This window comes from Gracilinanus agilis, chromosome 4, assembly GCF_016433145.1.
Source record: "Gracilinanus agilis isolate LMUSP501 chromosome 4, AgileGrace, whole genome shotgun sequence".
Lineage (NCBI taxonomy): Eukaryota > Metazoa > Chordata > Mammalia > Didelphimorphia > Didelphidae > Gracilinanus > Gracilinanus agilis.
The window spans coordinates 208,666,244-208,687,914 of record NC_058133.1 but is presented as its reverse complement, the minus strand read 5'-3'; the positions used below and the strand labels follow the sequence as shown (position 1 = coordinate 208,687,914).

The 21,671-nt window shown below is 45.9% G+C and overlaps 3 protein-coding genes across 7 annotated transcripts in view; 2 read left to right on the top strand and 1 right to left on the bottom strand.

The window, feature by feature from the left end:
• The window catches only part of MYO15B (myosin XVB), a 37,153-nt gene extending 36,265 nt beyond the window's left edge, over positions 1–888 (top strand). The window contains exons 35-36 of the mRNA XM_044675148.1: positions 196–330; positions 507–888. Of these exons, the coding sequence (XP_044531083.1) occupies positions 196–330; positions 507–566 (195 nt within the window). The 3' untranslated portion in view covers positions 567–888. The remainder of the gene's footprint in view (positions 1–195; positions 331–506) is intronic.
• Positions 889–961: 73 nt separating this feature from the next.
• Positions 962–21,671, bottom strand: part of RECQL5 (RecQ like helicase 5) — a 35,749-nt gene continuing 15,039 nt past the window's right edge. The window contains exons 8-19 of the mRNA XM_044676774.1: positions 7,999–8,217; positions 7,585–7,684; positions 5,886–5,922; positions 5,674–5,732; positions 5,483–5,556; positions 4,687–4,780; positions 4,238–4,366; positions 3,289–3,755; positions 2,921–2,996; positions 2,207–2,458; positions 1,823–1,892; positions 962–1,735 (exon numbers count right to left, since the gene is read on the bottom strand). Of these exons, the coding sequence (XP_044532709.1) occupies positions 1,632–1,735; positions 1,823–1,892; positions 2,207–2,458; positions 2,921–2,996; positions 3,289–3,755; positions 4,238–4,366; positions 4,687–4,780; positions 5,483–5,556; positions 5,674–5,732; positions 5,886–5,922; positions 7,585–7,684; positions 7,999–8,217 (1,681 nt within the window). The 3' untranslated portion in view covers positions 962–1,631. The remainder of the gene's footprint in view (positions 1,736–1,822; positions 1,893–2,206; positions 2,459–2,920; positions 2,997–3,288; positions 3,756–4,237; positions 4,367–4,686; positions 4,781–5,482; positions 5,557–5,673; positions 5,733–5,885; positions 5,923–7,584; positions 7,685–7,998; positions 8,218–21,671) is intronic.
• Positions 11,354–21,671, top strand: part of SMIM5 (small integral membrane protein 5) — a 14,516-nt gene continuing 4,198 nt past the window's right edge. Inside the window, exons 1-3 of one of the 5 annotated variants that reach the window (XM_044676780.1) lie at positions 11,354–11,757; positions 18,382–18,531; positions 19,598–20,536. In XM_044676780.1, the coding sequence (XP_044532715.1) occupies positions 18,405–18,531; positions 19,598–19,707 (237 nt within the window). In that variant the 5' untranslated portion in view covers positions 11,354–11,757; positions 18,382–18,404 and the 3' untranslated portion in view covers positions 19,708–20,536. Of the gene's footprint in view, positions 11,758–14,597; positions 14,665–18,376; positions 18,532–19,597; positions 20,537–21,671 lie in introns of those variants that run through there. The other 4 variants (XM_044676778.1, XM_044676779.1, XR_006506160.1 and 1 more) reach the window with 4 other exon arrangements.

Sequence of the window (21,671 nt, the reverse complement as noted above, 5' to 3'; positions counted from 1 at the left end):
TCCCCTCACCAACTTTTCCCTAGTCTCTCCTCACCTTATCCACACAATTTTCCTCCTGGGTTCTTGCCTATCAAATTATTCCTCCTCCATCTTTCCTCCCTGATTCCACAAAGATCTAGAGAACAACTGTCCTTCCTGGCCTGCTGCACCATTCCCAGAGTGAGTCACTCTTTTTCATGTCCTCCCTGTCCCCAGGAACAGTGCTATTCCATTGCTCTGGAGGACATACAACAATTACGTCAGCTCAGTCCCCTGGATGGTGTCCCAGCGATGGAGCTCAACTATGGGTCCTTTACCAATCCCAAGACCATTTGGTTTGAGTCGCCACAGGTGAGTGCCCTCTGATAGTCATCCTGCTATCAAGGATGACCAAGAAGTCACTGATCCATCTCTGCCTAGAGCCAGACCTCATTCTTGTAGAAAAGAAAGTCAAGCTCTCCCTCCCTCTCACTGCTGAGAATAGGGGAAGAAGGGAGCCTCCACTAATGTCCACTTTGTTCCAACAGGCCCAAGAATTACTGCACACCCTCACCTTCTTAAAGGAGTTCAATACCACCTCCACTTAGCCTGGCCCAGTTCATCCTGAATTGAAAGGGGTAGGGCGGGGAGGCAAAGACTGTTTTCTCCTCCCCCCTCCTCCGCACCCCTACCCTCAGAGATCTCTTCTTGTTGGTGAGCTAAAGCTTCCTAGTGTTCCTGAATGGGTGACCTAGGTATGAGGATGTCAAAGTTTCTTCTAAGGCTGGAGCAGAGCTGCAGGCAGAGATTCAGCAGCCTGGGGTTAAGCCAACTCTTTATGCCATTGGGGTCCCACTCATCCTTACCCAGACCCAACCCCAGGCCCGGGGGTGGGGAGGTAGTTGAGCCGCCACTGCAGAGAAAATAAAACCTCAAACAATCAAGATGCCATGTTGATGTGAGTAAGAGAAGGGAGGAGAACCAAGGAGAGCAGCCTGAGGTCTGGGGAACAGAGCCTAATCAGAATCAAGCCTTTTATTCCAATCTGTAAACATGAATAGGCCATTCTGGCCCTAGCGGGTCGTTCCAGGACAAGGATGGCTTCTGAGGGGGTCCCAGGGTCTCATATACACCTGGCAACAAAGTTGGAGACATGGCTGCAGAGGGAGGTAGAGGGCCTGAGGATATGTGTAGGTACCCCAGGCAGCTTTACCACCCCCACACTAAAAAGTGCACCCTCCCAATTCCCTTCTTCTCTCCAGGCTGCCCCCAGAACCAACCAAGAAAGTCCAGTATCAAGAATGAGGAAGCAGCAATTGGGGATAAAACATTTAGCTCTATAGGTAGGAAGTTTGGGGCTGAGCTCTGGCCCCAGTCCTAACGAGGGTATTCAAATTGGGTTCTTACAGATACTGATACCCTGGGAGAAGAGGAAGCTCTTCCCTTGCAGCAGTGTCAGTGGCAGGATTCACATTCTCATTCTGTTCCCACCCCAATTCTCCAAAGCCAAGAGCCCATGGTGAAGAGCCAGTCTCCCTGAAGGTGGCCTGGCACAGAGCTGAGATAAAGTTACTGGGGGCTTCCCAGGGCATCAGCCAGGAGGGGGCCCAGGGCCTCAGCAGACACTGGCCTCTCCAGTGCTGTCCCAGGTGTCTCCTCCTTCCTAGCTTCAGTCATCTCTGACCTGGGACAGGCAGGTCCTGCCAGTCAGTTTCGCTTTCACACCTAGCCCGGCTTTGGAAAAACTGTTTGATGAGCTTCTGGGCCTCTTCTTTCACTGAAAAGAGGTGGAAGTATAAGGTCCTGTCCTTGTCCCAAAAGGTGCTTCCCCTTAATTTCCCAAAGCAAGGCTCAGGGCACTCACCACTCCCCCACAGAGGTGTCTTCTGGGTCAGCAAGTGGGAAAGGTGGCGGGCAAACCCCTTAAATAATTCCTGGGAAGTAGGAAGACATCAAGAAAGGCAGTAAACTGTCATCTCCTCAAACTATTTAGCAGCATCTCCTCTGGGGGCAGTTTCCTGCTTTTAGCCTGGCACAAGAGAGTGCCAAACCTCAAGAAAGGATAGTATCCCTTAGCCTCCTTGGCAATGATAATAATAGTAATTACCATTAGCAGTGGGAAACTACCTAACCTACCCTTGGTGGCTGTTTCCCATCTCCCTGTGCCTCTTGTCCCCAACACTTAAGTGTTAAAGGGCAATGATGAATAAGGTGCTGGGGGGGGTAAGAAGGGGCTTATACACCTCACCTTGGAAGCAAATCTGCCATTCTTGTAGAAGGGCGTCAGGTACTTGACCACGATGTCTGCAGCCTCTTTCAGAGAGACACGAGGGGTTCTTGGTCTGGGGTCTGGAAACTGACTGGGGCTTTGGTTCTCTCTGCTCTGATCAAAGCTTGCTTCATTTTTGGAAGGGCTGCTGACCTTAGCCTCTGGTGGTATCAAGATAGAGGGCTTGGATGTGGATCGAGGCCTCTTCTGAATTTGGTCCTCTGGATCCCCCTGGGCATAATCATGGTACACCTGTCAACTCCAGGTTCTACTTCTTTACCACCTAAGAATTAGCTCTGAGCTAACCTCTGTCTTGTTCCTCCAGAACAGAAGCACAACTAGCTTGGGAGTCTTAAATTAATTCTTTTTTTTTTTTTTTTTAAACCTTACTTTCTAAGGCAAAAGAGTGGTAAGGGCTAGGAAATGGGAGTTAAGTAACTTGCCCAGGATCATACAGCTAGGTAATATTGGAGGCCAGATCTGAACCCAGGATTTCTCTTCTCTAGGACTGGCTCTCTGTCCACTGACCAATTCAGCTGTCCCTCTCAAATTAATTCTAAAGATTTGTAGTAGACTCACCAAAGACCCTCCAGTAGCCTTCTAGCTTAAGATCAAGAGGCAGCTCATTCTCTCCCATTTTCCCTTCCCCTATCTGTCTTTAGGCAAGACAGACTAAGTGTCCTAGAATGATACCTGATGGGATCTGGATCGTTTCCTTGGATGGGTGTCCTCTGAGAGGATGGGCTGGACCTCAGGTTTGACCTTGCTGCTGCGTGGGGAGGATGAGGAGAAGGACAAATTAGGTATCACAGTCCTTTCCATTAATTCTTCCTTATTAGAAATCACAGTCCTTTCCATAAGTTCCTCCTTAAACCTTAGCCAATTTGGTTTAGGGCTGGGTAAGAGTTGCTTTCCCACTCCACCCACTCCCAAGTAGCTCAAGCTCAGTCCCTGTAATAGTTTCTTCCAACTCTCCACTCCTGCTCAGGAAATGACATCGAATCTACTCTTAGTGGTTTGGGGAGGTCTATAACCCCAGCCTGTGCTGTTGTGCTCCTCACCTCAACTCCAGCCCTCCAGTGGTCTCTGCCTGGCTCAGGGCAGATAAATGCCTTAGGGCTCTGTCCTCTTCCATTATACTCTTTCCTAGGACTAACTTGGGTTCCTGAGCCATTTCAGGAGAGGGAGAGGAGTCCACTGTTTGCAAGGACAATGGGTCAGGTGGGGGAGGGCTCTTTGCTCCTTGCTGGGAGAAAAACCGGGTAATCTCCTGAGAATCCTTTGCTGCCTTGGCCAGCAACTGCTGTTTCTTGCTGGCCTGAGATTTGATGACAGGGTGGTCCCCAGGGGATCTTTTAGTCTTCTTTTCAGGCTGTAAGGTATCTCTTGGGCCAGGACTCTCTCTTCCTTCTGGTCTAATAGGAGGTATCTGCTCTTTAGCCAAAGATGACTTCTGTAAGAGCTCAGATGCTGTCTGGAAGGGGTCAGAGGCTCTCCGGAAGCCAGCTCCTATCCGCTTTGATTTGAACTATAAAAAGAAGATGATGGAGGGTTCTCACCATCAGGCTCTAATCTCGTCTATTAACTGGCCCCACCTGCTATGACCCTATCAGATCTTTACCCTCCTCAGTGAGGAAAAAGCAATATAGAAGAGGGGAGGAAAGAAGGCAAGGAGGACAAATGGGGACAATGCTATTTCAAAAGCAGAGGCAGCACCTCTTGAAGGGAAAGAATCTTCTCCTTAGCAGGGCCCAAGGAATTAGGGTTAGAAGGCCTCATGGAAAAGACAGAGGTAGCTCAGAGATTAATAACTGAGGTACCTCAGAATACTTCAACTGAAAATAGGTGATGTGAGAAGAGAAAGGAATGAAATTTTTCCTTTGTTAGCAAAGCATATGCTAAGTTGTCCCATGGATACATCTGCTTCTGGTTTAGCACTGTGAAACCTTATCAAACCAAACATGGCTCCCACCCTTTGCCCTCAGCCTCCCTTCTCCACTCCTGACTCACTGAATACACCTGGGAGGCTGGTTGGATGTCTTCCTCGGGCAGCACAGCCTGGGTCTTTCGGTTTTGGTCCTCACTATCCCCAGAGGGGTAGAGCTTTCCAACACCGGAGGCTTTGTGGATTTCTGCCACCTTGGGGCCAAGAAAGCAGAGCTGAGTTTTTGGATACCACGAACCAATCCAAGTCTCTTCTTGCAATCAAAGGGGCAAAAATCCCCAACTGATCTGTCAAGATGTCCTCTAGTGGAGAGAGGGTTTTACATGGGCCCTCTGCCCAACCCCTGGTGCAAGAGGAAGAGGTAATGCCAGCTGGGAAGAACGAAGGAGAGAAGCCTCCTTGTGAAAAGGGGTTCCCTCTGTCCTGGGGTCAGGGACTCAAAAGTCAGATTCAGAGGCAAATCAGATGTTCTTCCCTGTCCCCACCAGCCCACTCCCTTCACTGAAGTGCCTACCTTTTTCAACACACTGGCCTTGTACAGATTGGCCATCCTAGTACTTCGGAATGCCTCATACTCCAACTCTACCGCATGGGCCTGCTGGCCAGTCCTGTGTATGTGGATATATCGGGGAAGGTTGTGGCTAGCTCCTGAGTCCCCTCACTGCACAAACCTTTTGGAACCCACCCCCAGCCACCTGCCCCCAACACTGTGACCAGGAGAGGTCTTCACACTGCCCTCTCCCCCCCCAGCCATGCCCTACATCTATGTAGAGTAGAGGCTCACGGCTAGTCCCTGAACTTCTTCCATAGAGAACCACTGCTGAGTTGCCATCCACTTGGTCTCTATTGGTAAGATCTCCTTTCGTCAAGTCCAGGGCAGGGTAGGGGAGGGACAGAGGACAAAGCAAATGTTCCAGACAAGGCCAAGAGAGTCTGGTGGCTGGTCCAGGCCATAGGGGTTGATAAAGAGTAGGGGTCCCAGGGAGGAGCCCAGGAGTCAGGACCCCTGCTTTCCTTTCTCTGCACACAGGGTTGGATCTTTTCAACTTTAGCCAAGGCCTCCCTCTAGTGGTGTAAATGGGAAAGAGACTTTTCTTAGGAATTTTCACAATTCAGTGGAGGTGGATGCATTGGCAACCGAGGAATCTGACCCTGAAGGCCCCACTGGGAAGAGAACAAGGGTAGATCCTATATACTGCAGACCTAAAACTAATAAGCATCTAGCTTTCCTAGCCCAGTCTCCCTACAGGCTAAATATAAAGTACCTAAGAAATAGCACAGACAGTTCTTTTCCTTATCCTGATTCCTACCTCTCCGTAGCACAAACTGTTTGTAGGTTGTTGTTTAAGGCCTCCTCCAACATCTTCAAACAGTGTTCCCGAGCCTAATACCCAAGAATCAGGGAAAGGAAGTGTAAGACAGCTCTGGCTCTGGGCCCCCAGGGTGGTTTGTAGAAAGAGTCCAGCAAAGGACAGAGGATAGAGAGGCGAGCATACCTTACCTTCACAGTAAGCCGGGGAATCTTCCTGCTGGAGGCTTCCTTCAGGGGACAATTATCATCTGGAGAAGGAATGGATGCATCTGAAGGAAACCTGGTCTCTCTTCATTGCCTCATGACCCAAGTCCTTTGGTTCCTAGTCCTCCTGGGGCATTCTTTGTGCACAACCTCTCCCCTGAGTTCCCTACTTACCCAGTTCGGGGGCTTACACCCACCTGGGGAGATGAACTCCTCTTTCTTGGGCTCTTTACCCTATGGAAAGACACAGTGAGTGCGTCAAGCCCTCCTATACCCTCAGTCCACAACGGGTAGCTCCTACCCCAGCAACTAAAGAAACAAGGAGATCAAAAGGGCAAGATGTTTCTCTGCTACGTTGAAGGTCATGGCCTCAGTGACTTAACCCCTTCAATTGTGGAAGGGAGAGAGGACAAGGACAGTCCTGATTGGCAGGGTGGTTCACCACCTCGCATAAGCCCCAGCCACATTTCACTTGACTCTCCTTGCCATCTTTTTGGCAGTCATCTTGCTAACCACACGGTGTTATAGAGTAAATAATCTGAGTGGGTCTCAAACACAATTTGGGTATGAGGAAGGATAATGGGGGGTATAAGTGATTATAAGGTTATTGGAGGAGGAATGAAGGTATGGGAAGGTATATAGATAAAGGAAATGGGGAATGTAGGAGAGGGCAGCTCAAACAGGTTTATTCCCAGAGGCTTGAGACAGAGGATACAGGGATGAAATCTAAGGCTAGTAAGAAATGTTTAGGTTTTGGCTCGAGGGTTTCTCTTGTTAGTTTCTAAAGTCTCTTGAGGGAGGAGTCGAGAGGGCCCCTCCCTGCCAGTCAAACTGATGGCTAGAGGAAGTCTGGGGTAGGTACTTCCTGCCAAGATGGATGCCCCCAGTTCTCTCAAGAAATAAAAGAAAATGATTCCTTCCCTCTTTAGCCCTTGCCTCAAATTTTCGATACAATGATTCACCAGGGGTTTGAATAGGTAACAAGGGGATTTATTAATACCAGGGTCAGTCAGAAGGGGAGAAGGGTTTAGGATTTTCTAACTGCTGCTAGGGAGAGGGGTGATGGTGGGGATGGGCCACAGGAGAGGTTTAGACTGAGAGAGCCTGATCTCCCAGTCGGGAGATTTGACTGCCTTTTAAATAAAGTCCTTATTAAATCACTAAAACTAGGGGTAATTTATTTGAGGATACTCTACTTGTCTATAGAAACTAAAACCCACAATGTTTAATCACTAAGCCCTTCCTTCTACCCAGGACCCAAAGGAAATTCAGGGGAAGGGAAGGGAATGTAGATGGAGAGATCAGGGAGAGGTCCAGAGAAATGAGATAGGGTTAAATCTCCCCAAGACAAGATAAGCACAGGCCAAGGCCGAAGCAAAGCCAAGCCGAAAGGCCAAAGCAAAAGCCTCGTCAGTTGGAACTTCACCTCTATTTTTAGCTTCAAGTCCTAACTGACTTTCTGAAGATTCTAAGATGTTTAATTGACTTTGTGACCATTAGAAATTACAGAAGCAAAAAGTTTCTGTTAGCCACCTTGCATTACAATCTTGCTAATCACATGGATACCATCCACACTCCCCCTCCCCTGTCCAGGTCAGAATCAAATCAATATTATCGTGGCTCCCAGAAAGGGTATGTGATTCTATATATTTATGGTTCCATTCACCATCCCTGTAATTTTCCAAACCTAAACAGTCTCCTTTTAGTCATTTTTCTTCTATTAGAATGTAAATTCCTTGAAGGTAGGAATTGTCTTCTCTTTTTTTACATGTTTATCTCCATTGCTTGGCACATAGTGAAAATGCTCTTTCCTTCATTTCAGGGCAGTGCCCTTTACTATAATTTAGATAGACAAAAGTCACATTTGACATCCTTTTCCATACCACACCCCTTTACCTTTCGAAGGTTCATCTGATTCCGGTAGAAAATGTTCCACTCTCGCTTTTGGGCTTCATCACTGACCTCAGCATCATTGTTTCCTGTGTCCTCATCATATCTGAATTTCAGGCTAAGAGTGAGGAGCTCGAATCCTAAGTTTGCTTCCTCCACCCTCCTCACACCAACCACTGCAGTCATCTGGCAGGGTTTCCCCAACAAGCTCCCCTGAAGGCCAAGGCCCAGACTACCCAGGGCAACATTAAGCTGCATGCACTGTTCAGCATGGCCAGTCGTAGGACCCAGGAACTAGAGGACTGGAAGAACCCTGACCTGGGCCACCAATAGCAAGGAAAATGAGCAGAGCTTCCTCAAGGTGGGCTAGGGTGGTCCCCTCCTCCCTCCACCACCTTTGGGCTATCAAGCTCCCCTTACCTGCCAAAGCCGTCATTTCCCCTACGTCCACCCTCATACAGCTCTGAGTCAGAGTCATTCCCACGAGAGCATCTGATTTGTGTCTTACTCCAGCTGCTGCTGCACTCCAAGGCATCCAGTTGCTTCCTTATAGCCCCAGGACTCTTGCAGTGGTCACAGCCTTTGAAGCAGGGAGGGGGTGCATCCCCAAAATACTTGGCAATGGCAGCATGGCGGCACCTGGAATGAGTATCAAAGCTAAGGATTAGGGATTGGGGGTGTGTGTGATCTGAGCTACTATTTATGACCCATGTGTCATACTGTGAAAGATATATATGATGTCTAATGGAAAACCTTTTAAAAAAGGATCATTTATACATTCAAAAAATAAGTATTGAATATGCAAGTTCCTAAGGGCAACTAGGTGACTCAGTGGATAGAACACTGGCCCTGGAGTCAAGAAGCTTCCTCTTCCCAAGTTCAAAATTGGGCCTCAGACATTTACTAGTTATGTGAATCTGGGCAAATCACTTCACCCTGTTTGCCTCAGTTTCCTCATCTACAACTTTGCCAAGAAAACTTCAACTAATTGACTCAACAACAACAAAAATACAAGCTACTATGGGGGAAGGGGAGGGAAACAAAGATTAATAAACCAGTGTTCCTGCCTTGCAAGGGCTTATAATTTTGTGGAATAGATAAGATATGCATACAAATAGCTCTAATGTGAGAATGTATAAAAAGAAATACCATACAAGAGAGACTTCAATGGAATGCCCAGGGAGGAAGGGTTTGGGAGCAAAGTGGATGTCTTTGCCAATGTGTAGAGATTTGTTGAACTCAGAATAACCTAGCTTGGGAGCTTGCCAGAAACACGAAGCAAGGCTATGTGTCCAGGGATAACCTGTACCATCTGTATTTTTCAGGAATGTGGGCTCTGAGAGCTTCAGTTCAGTGGCCTGAATTCCTGACAGCTCACTTTTAAGAAGTCCCACTAGGGCAGGGTCTGCATATGCCACTCTATTAAGTTCCACTCAGAAGAGAAACAAAGAGGGAGAGGGAGAGAAGGAAGAGAAGATGAGAGGGAGAGAAGGAAGAGAAGAAGAGAAGGAAAAAGGGAGGGAGAAGGAGAGAGAGAGAGAAAGAAAGACAGAAAATTCTGAATAGTTGCTTTATAAACACTTAAGTAAACTTTAGGGATGGGCCTTCTGCAATCCCAGTCCGACCCCTGGACTGCCTCCCTTTCCAAAACCTTATACGATCTAAGGCCAAAGGACTATTGCCTTGACCTTAAGGGCAATTGGAGAGGAAAATTAATATACTGTTAGTGGAATCAAACTATGCTTAAAATGTTACTAAACTGTGCATACCCTTTCACCTAAGAATACCACTCCTAGGTCTCTATCCCAAGGAAATTAAAGAAAGAGGAAAAGGACACATACGGACAAAAAATTCACGTTGGCTCTTTTTGTGGTGGCAAAAAACTAGAAACTAAAGAGGACATCAACTGAAGAATGGCTGAACTAATGGCATATGAATGCAACAGAATATTATTGTGCCATAAGAAATGAGGAAAAGTATATTTTAAGAGAATCATAGGTTCCCTAGAGCTGTCATCTAGCACAGGTCACTCCCAAGGATATTGTCCCCAGAATTCCAGGGTGAAGACCCTATAAAAGTTTTTGGTGCTGGGCTCTGGCCGAATATTTGGACCTATCCCTTTCCTGATTAAAGACTTGGTTTTTCTGACTATTAAAAAAAAGAATCATAGACATTAAGAACTGATGCAGAGTGAAATGAGCAGAACCTGGGGAACAATTTATATAACAAGAATACTATAAAGACAAACAACTTGAAAAGATTCCAGAACTCTGATCAAGGCAATGATCAATCACTATTTTAAAGAACTAATGATGAAACCTACTACCCATCTCCTAACAGAGGTGACAGACTCTGGGAAGAGAATGGAACTTATTTTTTGGATATGGCCAATGCAGTAATCTACCCTCCTTTCTTTACCTCCTTCTTTCCTCCATCCCAACAGGGGAAGATGGAGAGAGAAAACCAATTTTTGTTCATTGAAAAAAATTAAATCAAAAAATAGCTTTTTTGGGGCTTTAGGAACATAGTTCTAGGTTATCACTTTGCTTCCAGGCAATATATTGGTGAAAACAAAGGAAGAATGAACAAAGGGTAGGGCTGCTAGGCTACTGCTATATATATTGATGTATATACTCTGACTCTCTGCCTTGTCCAGGTGAGTTTTCTGGACAGTGGGGTGACTGTGCTGCTCTCCCTAGATTCCTAGTAGCTGAGCAGTATTCCCACAAAGAGGGCTCTTTCCACCACTCCCATCACCACTGAGCTCTGACTCACTGGGGTTTTGTATTCAGAAAAAGGGCTCCTTTGACAGCTGGGCAGAGTGGAGCCAGGTTCAATTCCTCTCTTTGCCCTGGGGACTGCTTGGCTTGCCACTGTGGCATGACAGCCAAATGTCAAAAGGCTTCACCCTTGAGATTGGGGGTGGGTGAGGAAGACAGGGAGATAGGAATGTGGGGCAATGAGCCCCATTAGATACAATGGAAATTTCCTTAGCCTGTTTAGGCCCTGGAAAAAAACAAAAAACCTAACCTATTTTTCTGTTCTTGTCTTTAAGGGCTGGTGATAGGGAGAGGTCACTGATAGCCTGAAGAAGTAACTAAGGATTCTAGGCCTGCTCTGATAAAAGCAAATAAAAAGGACACTCCTGGCCACTATTCCCTCTACTATAATGGTTACACACTATGTCAAGCTGCTGCCTCCAGTCAAATTTCCAAGGAAAATACCCATTTCTCTCCTATAGGAGAGACTTGTTGAATTGATGATATCATAGCTCTTTTTACCTATATGAATAATCTTAAAGTTGGATGAAAACATGGAAGTTATATAGTCCAGATTTTAATCCTGAATGATAAGAAGGCTGAAAAAGTCTTTCCCAGGGATCTGTGAGGCATAAACTGCTTTGGAGAGACAAGAAAACAGATTCAGCCCTGAGTGGTCCAAGCTATCTATCTACCCCCAACCCTTTTACCCAAAAGAGTAACTTGAAAGGGAGGGGGGAGTACATTTGGAGAAAGGCGGTAGAGAGAGGGTCAGACTGGCAAAAAAACAGGGAGCTAAAATATATCCCCTAGGTGCCTGGTGCCTTAGGCTCACTGCTTTCCCCACCCCCCAGTCTTAGGTGAAATCCCTTGGGCTGTCTTTCACTAGAGAATTCTAGGAACTGCCTTGATCTAATCGGAGCAAAGTAGTTTAAGTCAACATCCAGAAATGGGCAGGCCCAGCCAGTCCCCAGAAAAGCTTACCACAAAATGGGCATGGGAAATAGGGAAGGAGAGGAGAGGGAGTTTCTTTTCCTTTTCTTTCCTCTGCCCTACTCCTCCCTAGACGTACTGTAGATCCAAGTAAATGAAATGAAAAATCCAAATTATTTTTCCCAAGCTGTAAAACAAGTTCTCAGCAAGTGTGAGATGTCTGCACTGGGGGAGTAGCCACCACCAGCTGGCTCTGCCTCCTTCCCTCCCCCTTCCCCTGTAATCTGAAACTTCACATCTCCTGGACAACCAACAACAAAAAAGCTGAGGCAGAGACAGCAGCTGGTTGACAGTGGCAGAGAAGGGCTCTTCAGAGTGGATTTGAGGGAAGTGGAGCTGGAAGAGAAGAGCCAAAGAAGGGCAGGATGAGGTGAAGAGAAAGACGGCGGAAGGGAGCCTGGAGGCAGGAGCTGGGGACTCTCCTGGGGTAAGGCTGGGCAGGCACGCTTCTCTGTCCTCATGAGAAAGGTGGCTGGGGGTGTGACAAGGTGCCCTTCAGAAAGAGAGAGCAAAGGGGGCCTGCCCAAGTTTTCTGAGGATCAGTGCTACAGGGACATTTCAGATCATCATTCTTGTATTCCCACTGATGGCTTCAACTGCTGAGGCTTAGCTCATTCCCCTTTTTGGTTAACATTTTGAGTGCTGACCTGGGAAAATAGAAAAAGTGTAGAGCATTGCTTTCAGATGGGGATGTTTCCTCCATTCTGCATGCTCCTCTTTGCTTTGCTGAGCTGCAGACGGAGAAGTCCTGGGATCACCTCAACCTCTGCAGGGATACACTGGAGCAGGCAGACAACCTCTAAGAGAATGTGTGCTTGGTCTGCAAGTTAGTTTAAGTTTCTCTAATATTTAGGAGAGCTCAGCAGTGGTTAGCAGTTCCAACAAGAAAATCTGCAATGGAACAACCCGTTTGATTGCAACAGAGCCTATCTTTCACTCCCCCAACCAGGGAGACTCCTAGCTTGGGCTCAACGGCTGGCAACTTACCAGGAGAGATCCTAAGGAAGCCAACTTTCTTTTAGTGCCTGCTGCTCTTCCTCTCATTCTAGCAACAAGAATACTATACAGCTTCCCCCTTCCTCCCCCCACCCCAAATGCCTTAGGGGTACAGGTTTGTGAGAGAAATCAACCTTTCCTGGTTTATTGCCAGGGCAACTTTCTCATCTTGGATGCCCCACCCTGGGCACCATTCTCCACCATCGGTTTTGAAAGATCACTGCAAGCTCTGATTATCTCTGTTGGCAGTGGGACTTAAGGGCTTCACTCTGAAGCAAGAAGTTATTGGCACTGGGGGAAGAGAAGGAAGGGGCCTGGGGAACAGCCTGGCCACGGTAGATTCAAGTGCCTGCATAGTGGTAGTTTGTGATGTTCAGACCTTGAAGTAGCACTCTCAGGCAACATAGAGGAATCCTAGCCTGGGAGCAAATCTCTTGGCTATGTGCCCTAATGAGGAAAGGCTTCCCTGAGCTCCAGAAACATGAAGGACCCCCCTTCCCACTACCACCCCAAACACACCCTTCTCTTAACCCTAACCCCAAGTATCTCTCTTTTGGTTCCTTTTTTCTCCAAAGCAATGAAGTTGTTTTCTAACAGGCTAGAATAACAACTAGGGAAAAGTGGAGGCCAAGGAAGAGGCCAAGTGTTCTTGGCACTGCTGAGGGAGTGGGATTTAGCCAAGGTTTCTTCCACCAGCAGTTGAGAAGAAAACTCCTGCAGCAATGGGGAATCACGTGGCCAACTGAGGGAAACAGACGCCCAGCCAGGGTTTCAGGAAGCCTGACAGGAAGGGACAAGGGGTGCTGATGACAAAAAAATTATATCTCTCTCCACCCTAGCTTCTCTCCACGAAGATACCACCACCATGGGGAAAAAGTTAACTGAACATCTTCCTTAAGGAGTTTTTACTTGCCTGTATAGGACCAGTTCCCAGCAGTCCAGACTTGTTCCAGAGGAACCATTGGGACACATGGTCCAGCATTGTCTCCAGAATAACTACTGAGACAGACATCTTACTCCTTAGCTTTTTTTTTTTTTAACCCTTATCATCTTTCTTAGAATCAATACTGTGCATTGGTTCCAAGACAGGGAAGAGGTAAGGGCTAGGCAAATGGCATTAAGTGACTTGCCCAGAGATGGAAGTATCTGAGGTCAGAGACCAGGTCCTGTCTCTAGGCCTGGCTCTCTATCCACTGAACCACCAAGCTGCCATGCACTCCTGAGCTTCTAATGCTGTGGGAAGAAAGGTGCTCCTGATTTTCCAGGAGTAGCATTGAAAGGAAATTTTGTCTCTTCCCAATTCTGACCAAATGTGAAGGAAAAGATGAGAATTTCTATAACGACTTCCTATTGCCAACCTATCTAATGGGGACTGACTATTCTAGCATAAGCTATGAACCTACACTTGAACTGAAAAATAATAATCAAGGAGGGTTTGGCCTTGAGTTCTCAGGTTTGCAGAGTAGGAAACTGAGAAAAAGAGTAGCTGTGGGCTAGAGCAGAGATGTGCCAGGGAGAGATACTGCCCAAGCTCAGTAGAATGGGGATACCTAAGGGACAGGAAAGGCTGCTCTCACCTCTTTTTCAGAGTGGCACTCAGGAGTCTGGACTGCCAGCTTTGGAGAAACTGTGATTTATCTCACATTTTAATTAACTTGGCCCTTTTGTGCCTTCATTTTCCAAAATGAAGTTCCAAAGTAGGAGATGTATTTGTGACCAGCACAGTCTGAAGATGCTGAGACAAAGGGAATTAAGAGGAATGCAGCATCCCTGGGGTCCTGTATCTACTTTCTCCCAAAGCAGCAGAATATAAAGTGGGCCATAGGAAATAAACAGACAGAGAGGCCTGTAACAACAAATTCTGACAGTTGTGCTATAGCAGCTGGGAATACTTAGGGGCTCAATCAGGAGCACTGAGTGCATGCCACAGATGACAGTCAGCTGATGGCTGCTCATTGCACTGGACAACCAGAGGCTAAGAGTTTTAGTAAGTGCTCTTTAAATAGCCTGTTAGAAAAAGACAGGACACAAGGACGGATGGAAACACAAACACACACTCACAAAGGTTGTTCAGCTTAGTTCTTTGATATCTATTGGAGGCCATCTTCCTTTCAAAACAGGAACGAAATGAGGGTCAGTGGTTAGAATCTTTAGCTCTCTTGGAAATAATGGCTGCTAAAATTTCTCATTGGTTTTCAGCATTCCCACGGCAACTTAGTCTACTTAACCATGAGCCAGTCAGTTGTCTGAGCAGATATCAGCACTAATCAATGGCTGCTTGGAGTTTCCTACCTTATGCCTTCAGAGAAAAAAAGGGGACCAAATGGATGTCAAGGAGGTGTGTAAATGGAATTAGCTCACCCTCATTCATTCTTTAGACTTTAGCCACTGGAATAATGTCACCCCACCCAACTTAGAATTAAATGGGGAAGGGGGAGGTCTGTGACCCACATTTGATAGTAAGTAACAAATCAAAAACAAGGGATTGCCCCCTGGGCAGTCCAAAACAGTGTTGAGTCTGCCATTTGTCCAGGAGAAACTGGAGGTGGATGCAGGAAGTGACGAAAGCTGCTATCTTTTAAATATGATGGTAACTTCCTGTGGAGGGCTTTTTAGCACTCTGAATTTGGTGTTGAAGGAGCTTGGGTGAGACCTCAGACTGCTTCCCTTTAAATTGTCACGTGGGTAAGTTAGGCTAACTCTCCTCTTCCCTTGGCGTTTCTGGAGGCTCTAGCCTCAAGGAGGCCTCTCTTCTTAGAGGAGGCCTTGAGGCTAGAAGCCTTGTTTAATCAACCCCTGGTCCAGGTCAGAGTTTCTCTCTCTCATTTCCCCTACCTTCAACCTTCCTAATTGTAAATAAACCACCATAAAAGTCAGCCTGACTTGGGTCTCTTTTATTTTGAAATTGAGTTAATCGATTTCTGGCGACCAAACCTTAAATATCCAGTCCAATCATAATAATTCCCATTTTCCCCTCTTACAGAGGGAGGTTGGGAGGGCAGGAGGACAGGTTTCATGAGGAAAGTGATGTAGGGGCCCTCAAGTTAATGAGCTATGCACACCACATAGGATGTCCTCCAGAGTAGGCTGTTATCCATGCAAATCTCCTCTTATTGCCCAAAGTGCAGCTGGCTGGGCAGATCTCTTGGCATATCAATACAGATTTTTTAAGGTATTTTTGGATATATTCAAAGAAAACAGCAACTGAGAGAGATGGAAACATGAGCAAGGCTAGAGGGGATGTACCTTAGGGAGTAGTGAAGGGGATGTTTCCTACTCAGAATATACCTAGCACAGTCTACAAGCTCTAGCTAATTGGTAGCCAATCCTACTGAGAGACACTCCAACCCCATGCCAAACAGAAACAAGAGAATAGCCAAAGTAGCTAGGTGGGGGCAGCCAGGTGGCTCAGTGGATAGAGAACCAGATCTAGAGATGGGAGGTCCTAGGTCCAAATCTGGCCTCAGATACTTCCCAGTTGTGTGACCCTGGGCAAGTCACTTAACCTCCACTGCCTACCCCTTACCACTCTTCTGCCTTGGAACCAATACACAATATTGATTCTAAGACAGAAGGTAAGGATTAAAAAAAAATAGCTAAGGTGTTGATTCCTGTTGCCAATTGCTCCTTGCCTGTTTTTCTTTTTGGATTAGAGCACATCCTTTGGTACTGGATTGAGATGGTGATTTGTTCCCAGGTTCCTATTAGGGTAACACTGGTCTCCAAAACTCTGTCCAAACACACAGCTCTTCTTCTTTCCCAAAGGAAAATATCTTTCCACAGACCATACTTCAGTTTTCTGACTATGCCTCAGACTCCTAGAGGCCACTATGAATAGGAACAGAGCCTTAGCTGGTAGAGACTGGGAAAGGCTAAGCTGCTTTTATCTGAGTGTTCTCCTGTGTCAGACAAGAGAGGACAGGTCAAACCAGCCCATGTAATTAAGGTTTGAAGGGCTGGAATTCAAGCCTCCATCCCAAGATAGAAGACCTCTTTGTGGCAGCTAGAGGGACAAGATGTCATCTGTCCTCTTTCTCCTTGTGAGAGCACCGGATGTAAGGAAAGATAACAGAGGGATTCTCAGCAATGAGAATAGAAGAGTTAAGAGCTGTTGGGGAGCTGGATAGAGATATTTTGGCTCAGGCACTCAAAGAGTCCTGGCTATGCCTTAGTTTTTCCCAAAGGTTTAATCAACTGGGAGGTCAACACTGACAGAGTGCCTAAGAAAACATGTTCTTGGGAGATTGGGCCCCTTTTTCTCCTCACTGCTCCACTATTTCTCCCCACTCCCCACTCCATCACTGAGGGATGGAATTCAGTGATCTATGTGTGGAATTCCCTTGTTCACATCCAATAATGTTTGCTTCTGGAGAAAGAATTTTACTCCTACTACGCTAATGAGAAGAGCCACCCAGAGCAGTTAATATGTGCTAAAGTGCGGCCCTCCCAGTCTGAGGCTCCAAGGCAGATCTTAAGAATGGTGTCCAGAGACAAAAGAATGTAACAGCAATGTCCACTTAGACCTTGGACCAGCAACCATCAGGTTGCTTCAATGCCACAGTCTAATGCTTAGTCTCGCCAAATGATCCCATCACCGTGGGCTTCCATTAGAGAAGAGTGGAGTTCTTCCCCAAAAGTAAACCTTTGGGCTTTAAAAGAATGCATACCCTTTGATCCAGCAATACCACTAATAGGTTGGTACCCCAAAGAGATAATAATGAAAAATGTTTGTACAAAAATATTCATAGCCATGCTCTTTGTGGTGGCAAACATTTGGAAAATGGGGGGATGTCCCTCAATTGGGAAATGGCTCAACAAATTGTGGTATATGATGGTGATGGAATACTATTGTGCTGCAAGGAATGATAAACTGCTTGATTTCTATACAACCTGGAAAGATCTCCATGAACTGATGTGGAGCAAAATGAGCAGAACCAGGAAAACTGTACACAGAAACAGAAACATCATGGCACAATCAAATGTGGTTGGTTTTAATACTAATGGCAATGCAATGATCCAGGACAATTCTGAAGTATTTATGAAAAAGAACATTATCCACATCAAGAGAAAGAACTGTGGGAGTAGAGACACAGAAGGAAAGCATATGATTTATCACTTGTTTAAATGGATATAGAATTTGGGGTTTTGGTTTTTAAAAGATTACTCTTATTTAAAAAATGAATAATTTGGAAATAGGTATCAAGTGACAACACATGTTTAACCCAGTGGAAATGATTGTCAGCTCTGGGAGTGGGGAAGAAAGAGGGTAGGGAGAGAACATGAATCATGCAACCATGGAAAAATATTTTAAAATAAATTAAAAAAAAAAAAGAAGTAAACCTTTGGAAGTGGACAAGGGAATTCTTCCCACAGATCTTTTTTTTCCCTTTTAACCCTTCCTTTCCACCAATACTATGTATTGGTTCCAAGGCAAAAGAGTGGTAAGGGCTAGGCAATGGGGGTTAAGTAACTTGCCCAGGATCACATAGCTGGGAAGTGTCTGAAGCCAGATTTGAACCTAGGACCTTCCATCTCTAGGCCTGGTTCTCTATTCACTGAGCTACCCAACTGCTCCCACCACAAATCCTTTTTTTAAAAATTAAATTAAAATTTTTTTAATTACATGTAGAAACAATTTTTGACAATTGTTTCTGACATTTTATGATTCAGATTCTCTCCCTCTGGCCCCCCAGGTGGTAAACAGTAAGATAGGTTGTATCAGTGTTTTCAAACAATACATATTTCCATATTCTCCATCTTGTGACTAAAGACCCATGTATAGATCACTGAATTTCATCACTCATGGGACAAGTGTGGAAAAAGAAAGGACCTAGATCTCCTAGCTAGGGAGGAGCTGAGCCAAGCAGTTAAATGCCCCATCAACTCCCCATGTGACCCAGGAGGGAAAGGATGGCTGAGACCTGACAAACTTGTTCTGTGAGTGAGATATGGGGCAGTCTGATGTGGAGAGTGGGTAGAAGGCAGTATCTCTGGTGCTCCAGACTAGTGAGAAGGCACTGAGCTAACTCTGGCCTCTCTGTCTTCCTCAGTACAGCCTAGAGGAAAGTGTGGTACAGTATGGCGACCCAGAACTTCCTGCAAGAGATGCACTCAATGGGCCAGAAGTTCCTTCTTAAGTTACAGCAGCTGCCTCAGGCCGAGCCTATTGAGATTGTAGCCTTCTCTGTCATTGTCTTCTTCATTGGTAAGTTGGGAGACTTCAGTTTTTTTTAGCATCCAGAGCTTCTTCTAAGATCAGGAAGCTGAGAGCCAGCAAATGGGCAGCTCTGATAGACTAGCCACAGGGTGATATGAGGGTGGAAGTCACACTGTATTTTCTAGAATGGAATTGGCTCAAGAGAACCTTAAATTTGGTAATCAAGTAGTAAGAGAGTGAAAGGGATGGAAACCAGGCCTGGAAAAGCCAAGAGAGCAGGCCTTTCCCTATCTTCTCTGAGTATGGTTAATCTGACAGCAGTGGAGGAGTGGTAGTTTAGGACAAGAGGCAGGAGTGGGGAGGTAGCTCTAAGGAAAGCGGTCAGAGGTAAATGAGAGGAAGAAAAGGGGGTAGTAGTGATGGTTAATAGAGGTCAGACCTGGAACTAACTTTATTAGAGTCTTTAACCTATGCCCGAGAAATCAGGAGGAAGGAGAGGAAATAAGCATTTATATAGAGTCTACTGTATGTCAGGCACTAGGCTAAATCCTGCCAAACATTATCTAATTTGATTCTCGAAACAACTCTTAGACATAGGTACTATTATTATCTCTAGTTTATAGTTGAAGAAATGGAGGCAAACAGAATTAAGTGACTTGCCCAAAGTCACAGAGCCACTAAGAGTTTAAAGACACATTTGAACTCCAGGCCCAGCAACCTATCCACTGTGCCACCTAACTCCCTCTGGCACTCCTATGCCATCCTATCCAGACCTTCAAGGAAAGGCAGCACCCATCCTGAGAGTTTCTCTAGGAGCAGGGAACTCATAATAAATAGAGGACCATTTGCCCTACTGAACACAAGCTATGCCTTACAGCTCTAGCTGTGAATGGAACTGAATGAACATATCACAGAAATGCTCCTCAGGATCCAGAGGATTCTGGCCTGACCTGGTTCCAAGGACCTTGAATCAGAAAGAGTCAAACTTCCTAGAGTTGACTCTTTCCTTCCAGATGACTCTGGGACTTGGCTAATCCCCCCTGGTTTCTCATTTCAGAAAGTCAGTTAACAGATTTCTTCCCCCCCCCCCCCTCTCTCTTCCCCTCTGCCGTAGCTACTGTGTTGTTGCTATTGGTAATAGCTTGCAGCTGCTGCTGTACTCAATGCTGCTGCCCTGACCAGAGAAGCAGGAAAATTCAGGTCCGGCCCATGACACTGTCATGAGAGGCAGGGTGAAGACAGAGGGGACACCAGAGCAGGTGGCTGTCAAACCATGCCATAAGCTTCTAGTCATGGCCCTGCAGTTCACAGCACTCAAGATGAGACACAGATGGAGGGATCAATTTTGCTGGGAGAGCCTGGAACAGGCCCAACTGCAGCCACAGAGGTAACCAGCCCTATCTCCAGTTCTGTGAAAGTGCTTAGACACTTGGGAATTGGGGAGCCAGGAAGCACAGAAGAATCTTTTGGCAAACAAGAGATGCCAAAGATAAGCCAACTATGCCAGTCACCACAGACAAACTGTCTCCATTCCTTTTCTGGTCTGTGTCTTATCATAAAAAAAGGGAAGTAGGCCTATTCCCAGGCCCTTGAGAAGGACAGCTGCCACAAGAGGACTAAAATGATCCGTGCCAAAGAAGATGACAGACTGTATAATAATTAATATGTCCCAAAACCCATGTGAATGAAAAAAAATGCTTTGAGGTCTCATGCTACAATGTGCTTGTTTCTTTCCAAATATAAGTGCTATTAAGATGCCAGTTACACTAGAGTTTGGGACTGGTCTCTTAGAAGTGGAGGAAGAGGCCAATGGATGTTAAGAGTGTTTGGTGTCTGCCTTCTCTATCCCTCTCCTCTACAAGTACCCATGAAAATCATCTGGATAGAAATGACTTGTAATGAGAAGAGCTGATGGAGAAACATCCAGAGGATTGGAATGAATCAGTGTGGAGATATCTGCTAAACAGTAAAAACTAGCAGCAAAAGGGAGCAAAACTCAGGTCAAATACAATGGAAGATATTAGCATACTGCCTTCCTTTTTGTTAACAAATGGTGAATACAAAAGTGGAAAATGAGAATCACAATCCATTCCATGGAATGATTTTTGTTCAAATGTCTTCAAGGGAATGTGCTCTGTTGGGGATTGGTTTGACTGTCTGCTGTGTGAAAGTAAATTGTACCAATGTAACGAAATACCTGTAAGAACAACAATCACTGTAGATGGAGTCCAGACTGCTAAGGCCCATCAGAGCCAAATTGTGATGCCAAGGCACTCAGCTGGAGCCAGAGTTTCTATTTAACTTTTGCCTGTCTCCTATTTTCCCTCAACCACAATGCAGGAAGGGGGCAACAAACACATCTTTCCCCAACTTTAGAGATAAAGGAAAGTTTTGCTCTCCTCTTAGTCCTCTGGTCCCAAGCTCCTAGAAGCCATTTTCAGAAGTGGCCTAAGATTTGGCACACTACTTCAATCTCCCCTCCTTTCAAGTGGAGAGAGACATAAACTCAGGTATGGAGGTGGAAGGAGGAAAAGGTTTCCACAAATGGACAGGCTGCCAAGAGTAATTTCTCAGTAACTACCCAGAGCCATCAAATGGCAAAAATTTCTATTTCTGTTCCTTTTCTGTGCCTCCTAGTTGCTATGCTGGCTACCTGAAAACAAAGACTTGACCCCACCCAGAGCCCCCCTACTGACTCAGTTTAGTCCAGGAACCTGGTCATGCACTAGACCAGGAAGGGCAGGCATTGTTCACGAGTTTCACTTCCTGATTTTCCTGCACTGGTTGGACAGGTTGGGGCTAAAGACAATGGGAGGAACTATTTCCATTTACACAAATATTTCCCCGCCCTCCCTTTCACTCCAATCCAAATGCATATTTTAAAAGCAGTGCAGGAATTCAATGAGGTTTGGCAATAAATGCTACAAACTACATGTTTCAGGCTTAAGGGGTCACAGTTGTATCTTCTAAGTCTGTTTAATTCACCACACCTGAATACACAGACAGGGAGAATCTCCTAATCCCAAACCCCACACTTCATTCCCAAATACAGGGCTCCAACTTGAGGCTTCAGATCTGGTTTCATTATCTCCATCAAGGTCTAGCAGTTCCCACCCCAAACACACACACACAAACACACACACACACACACACACACACACACACACACACACACACACACACACACT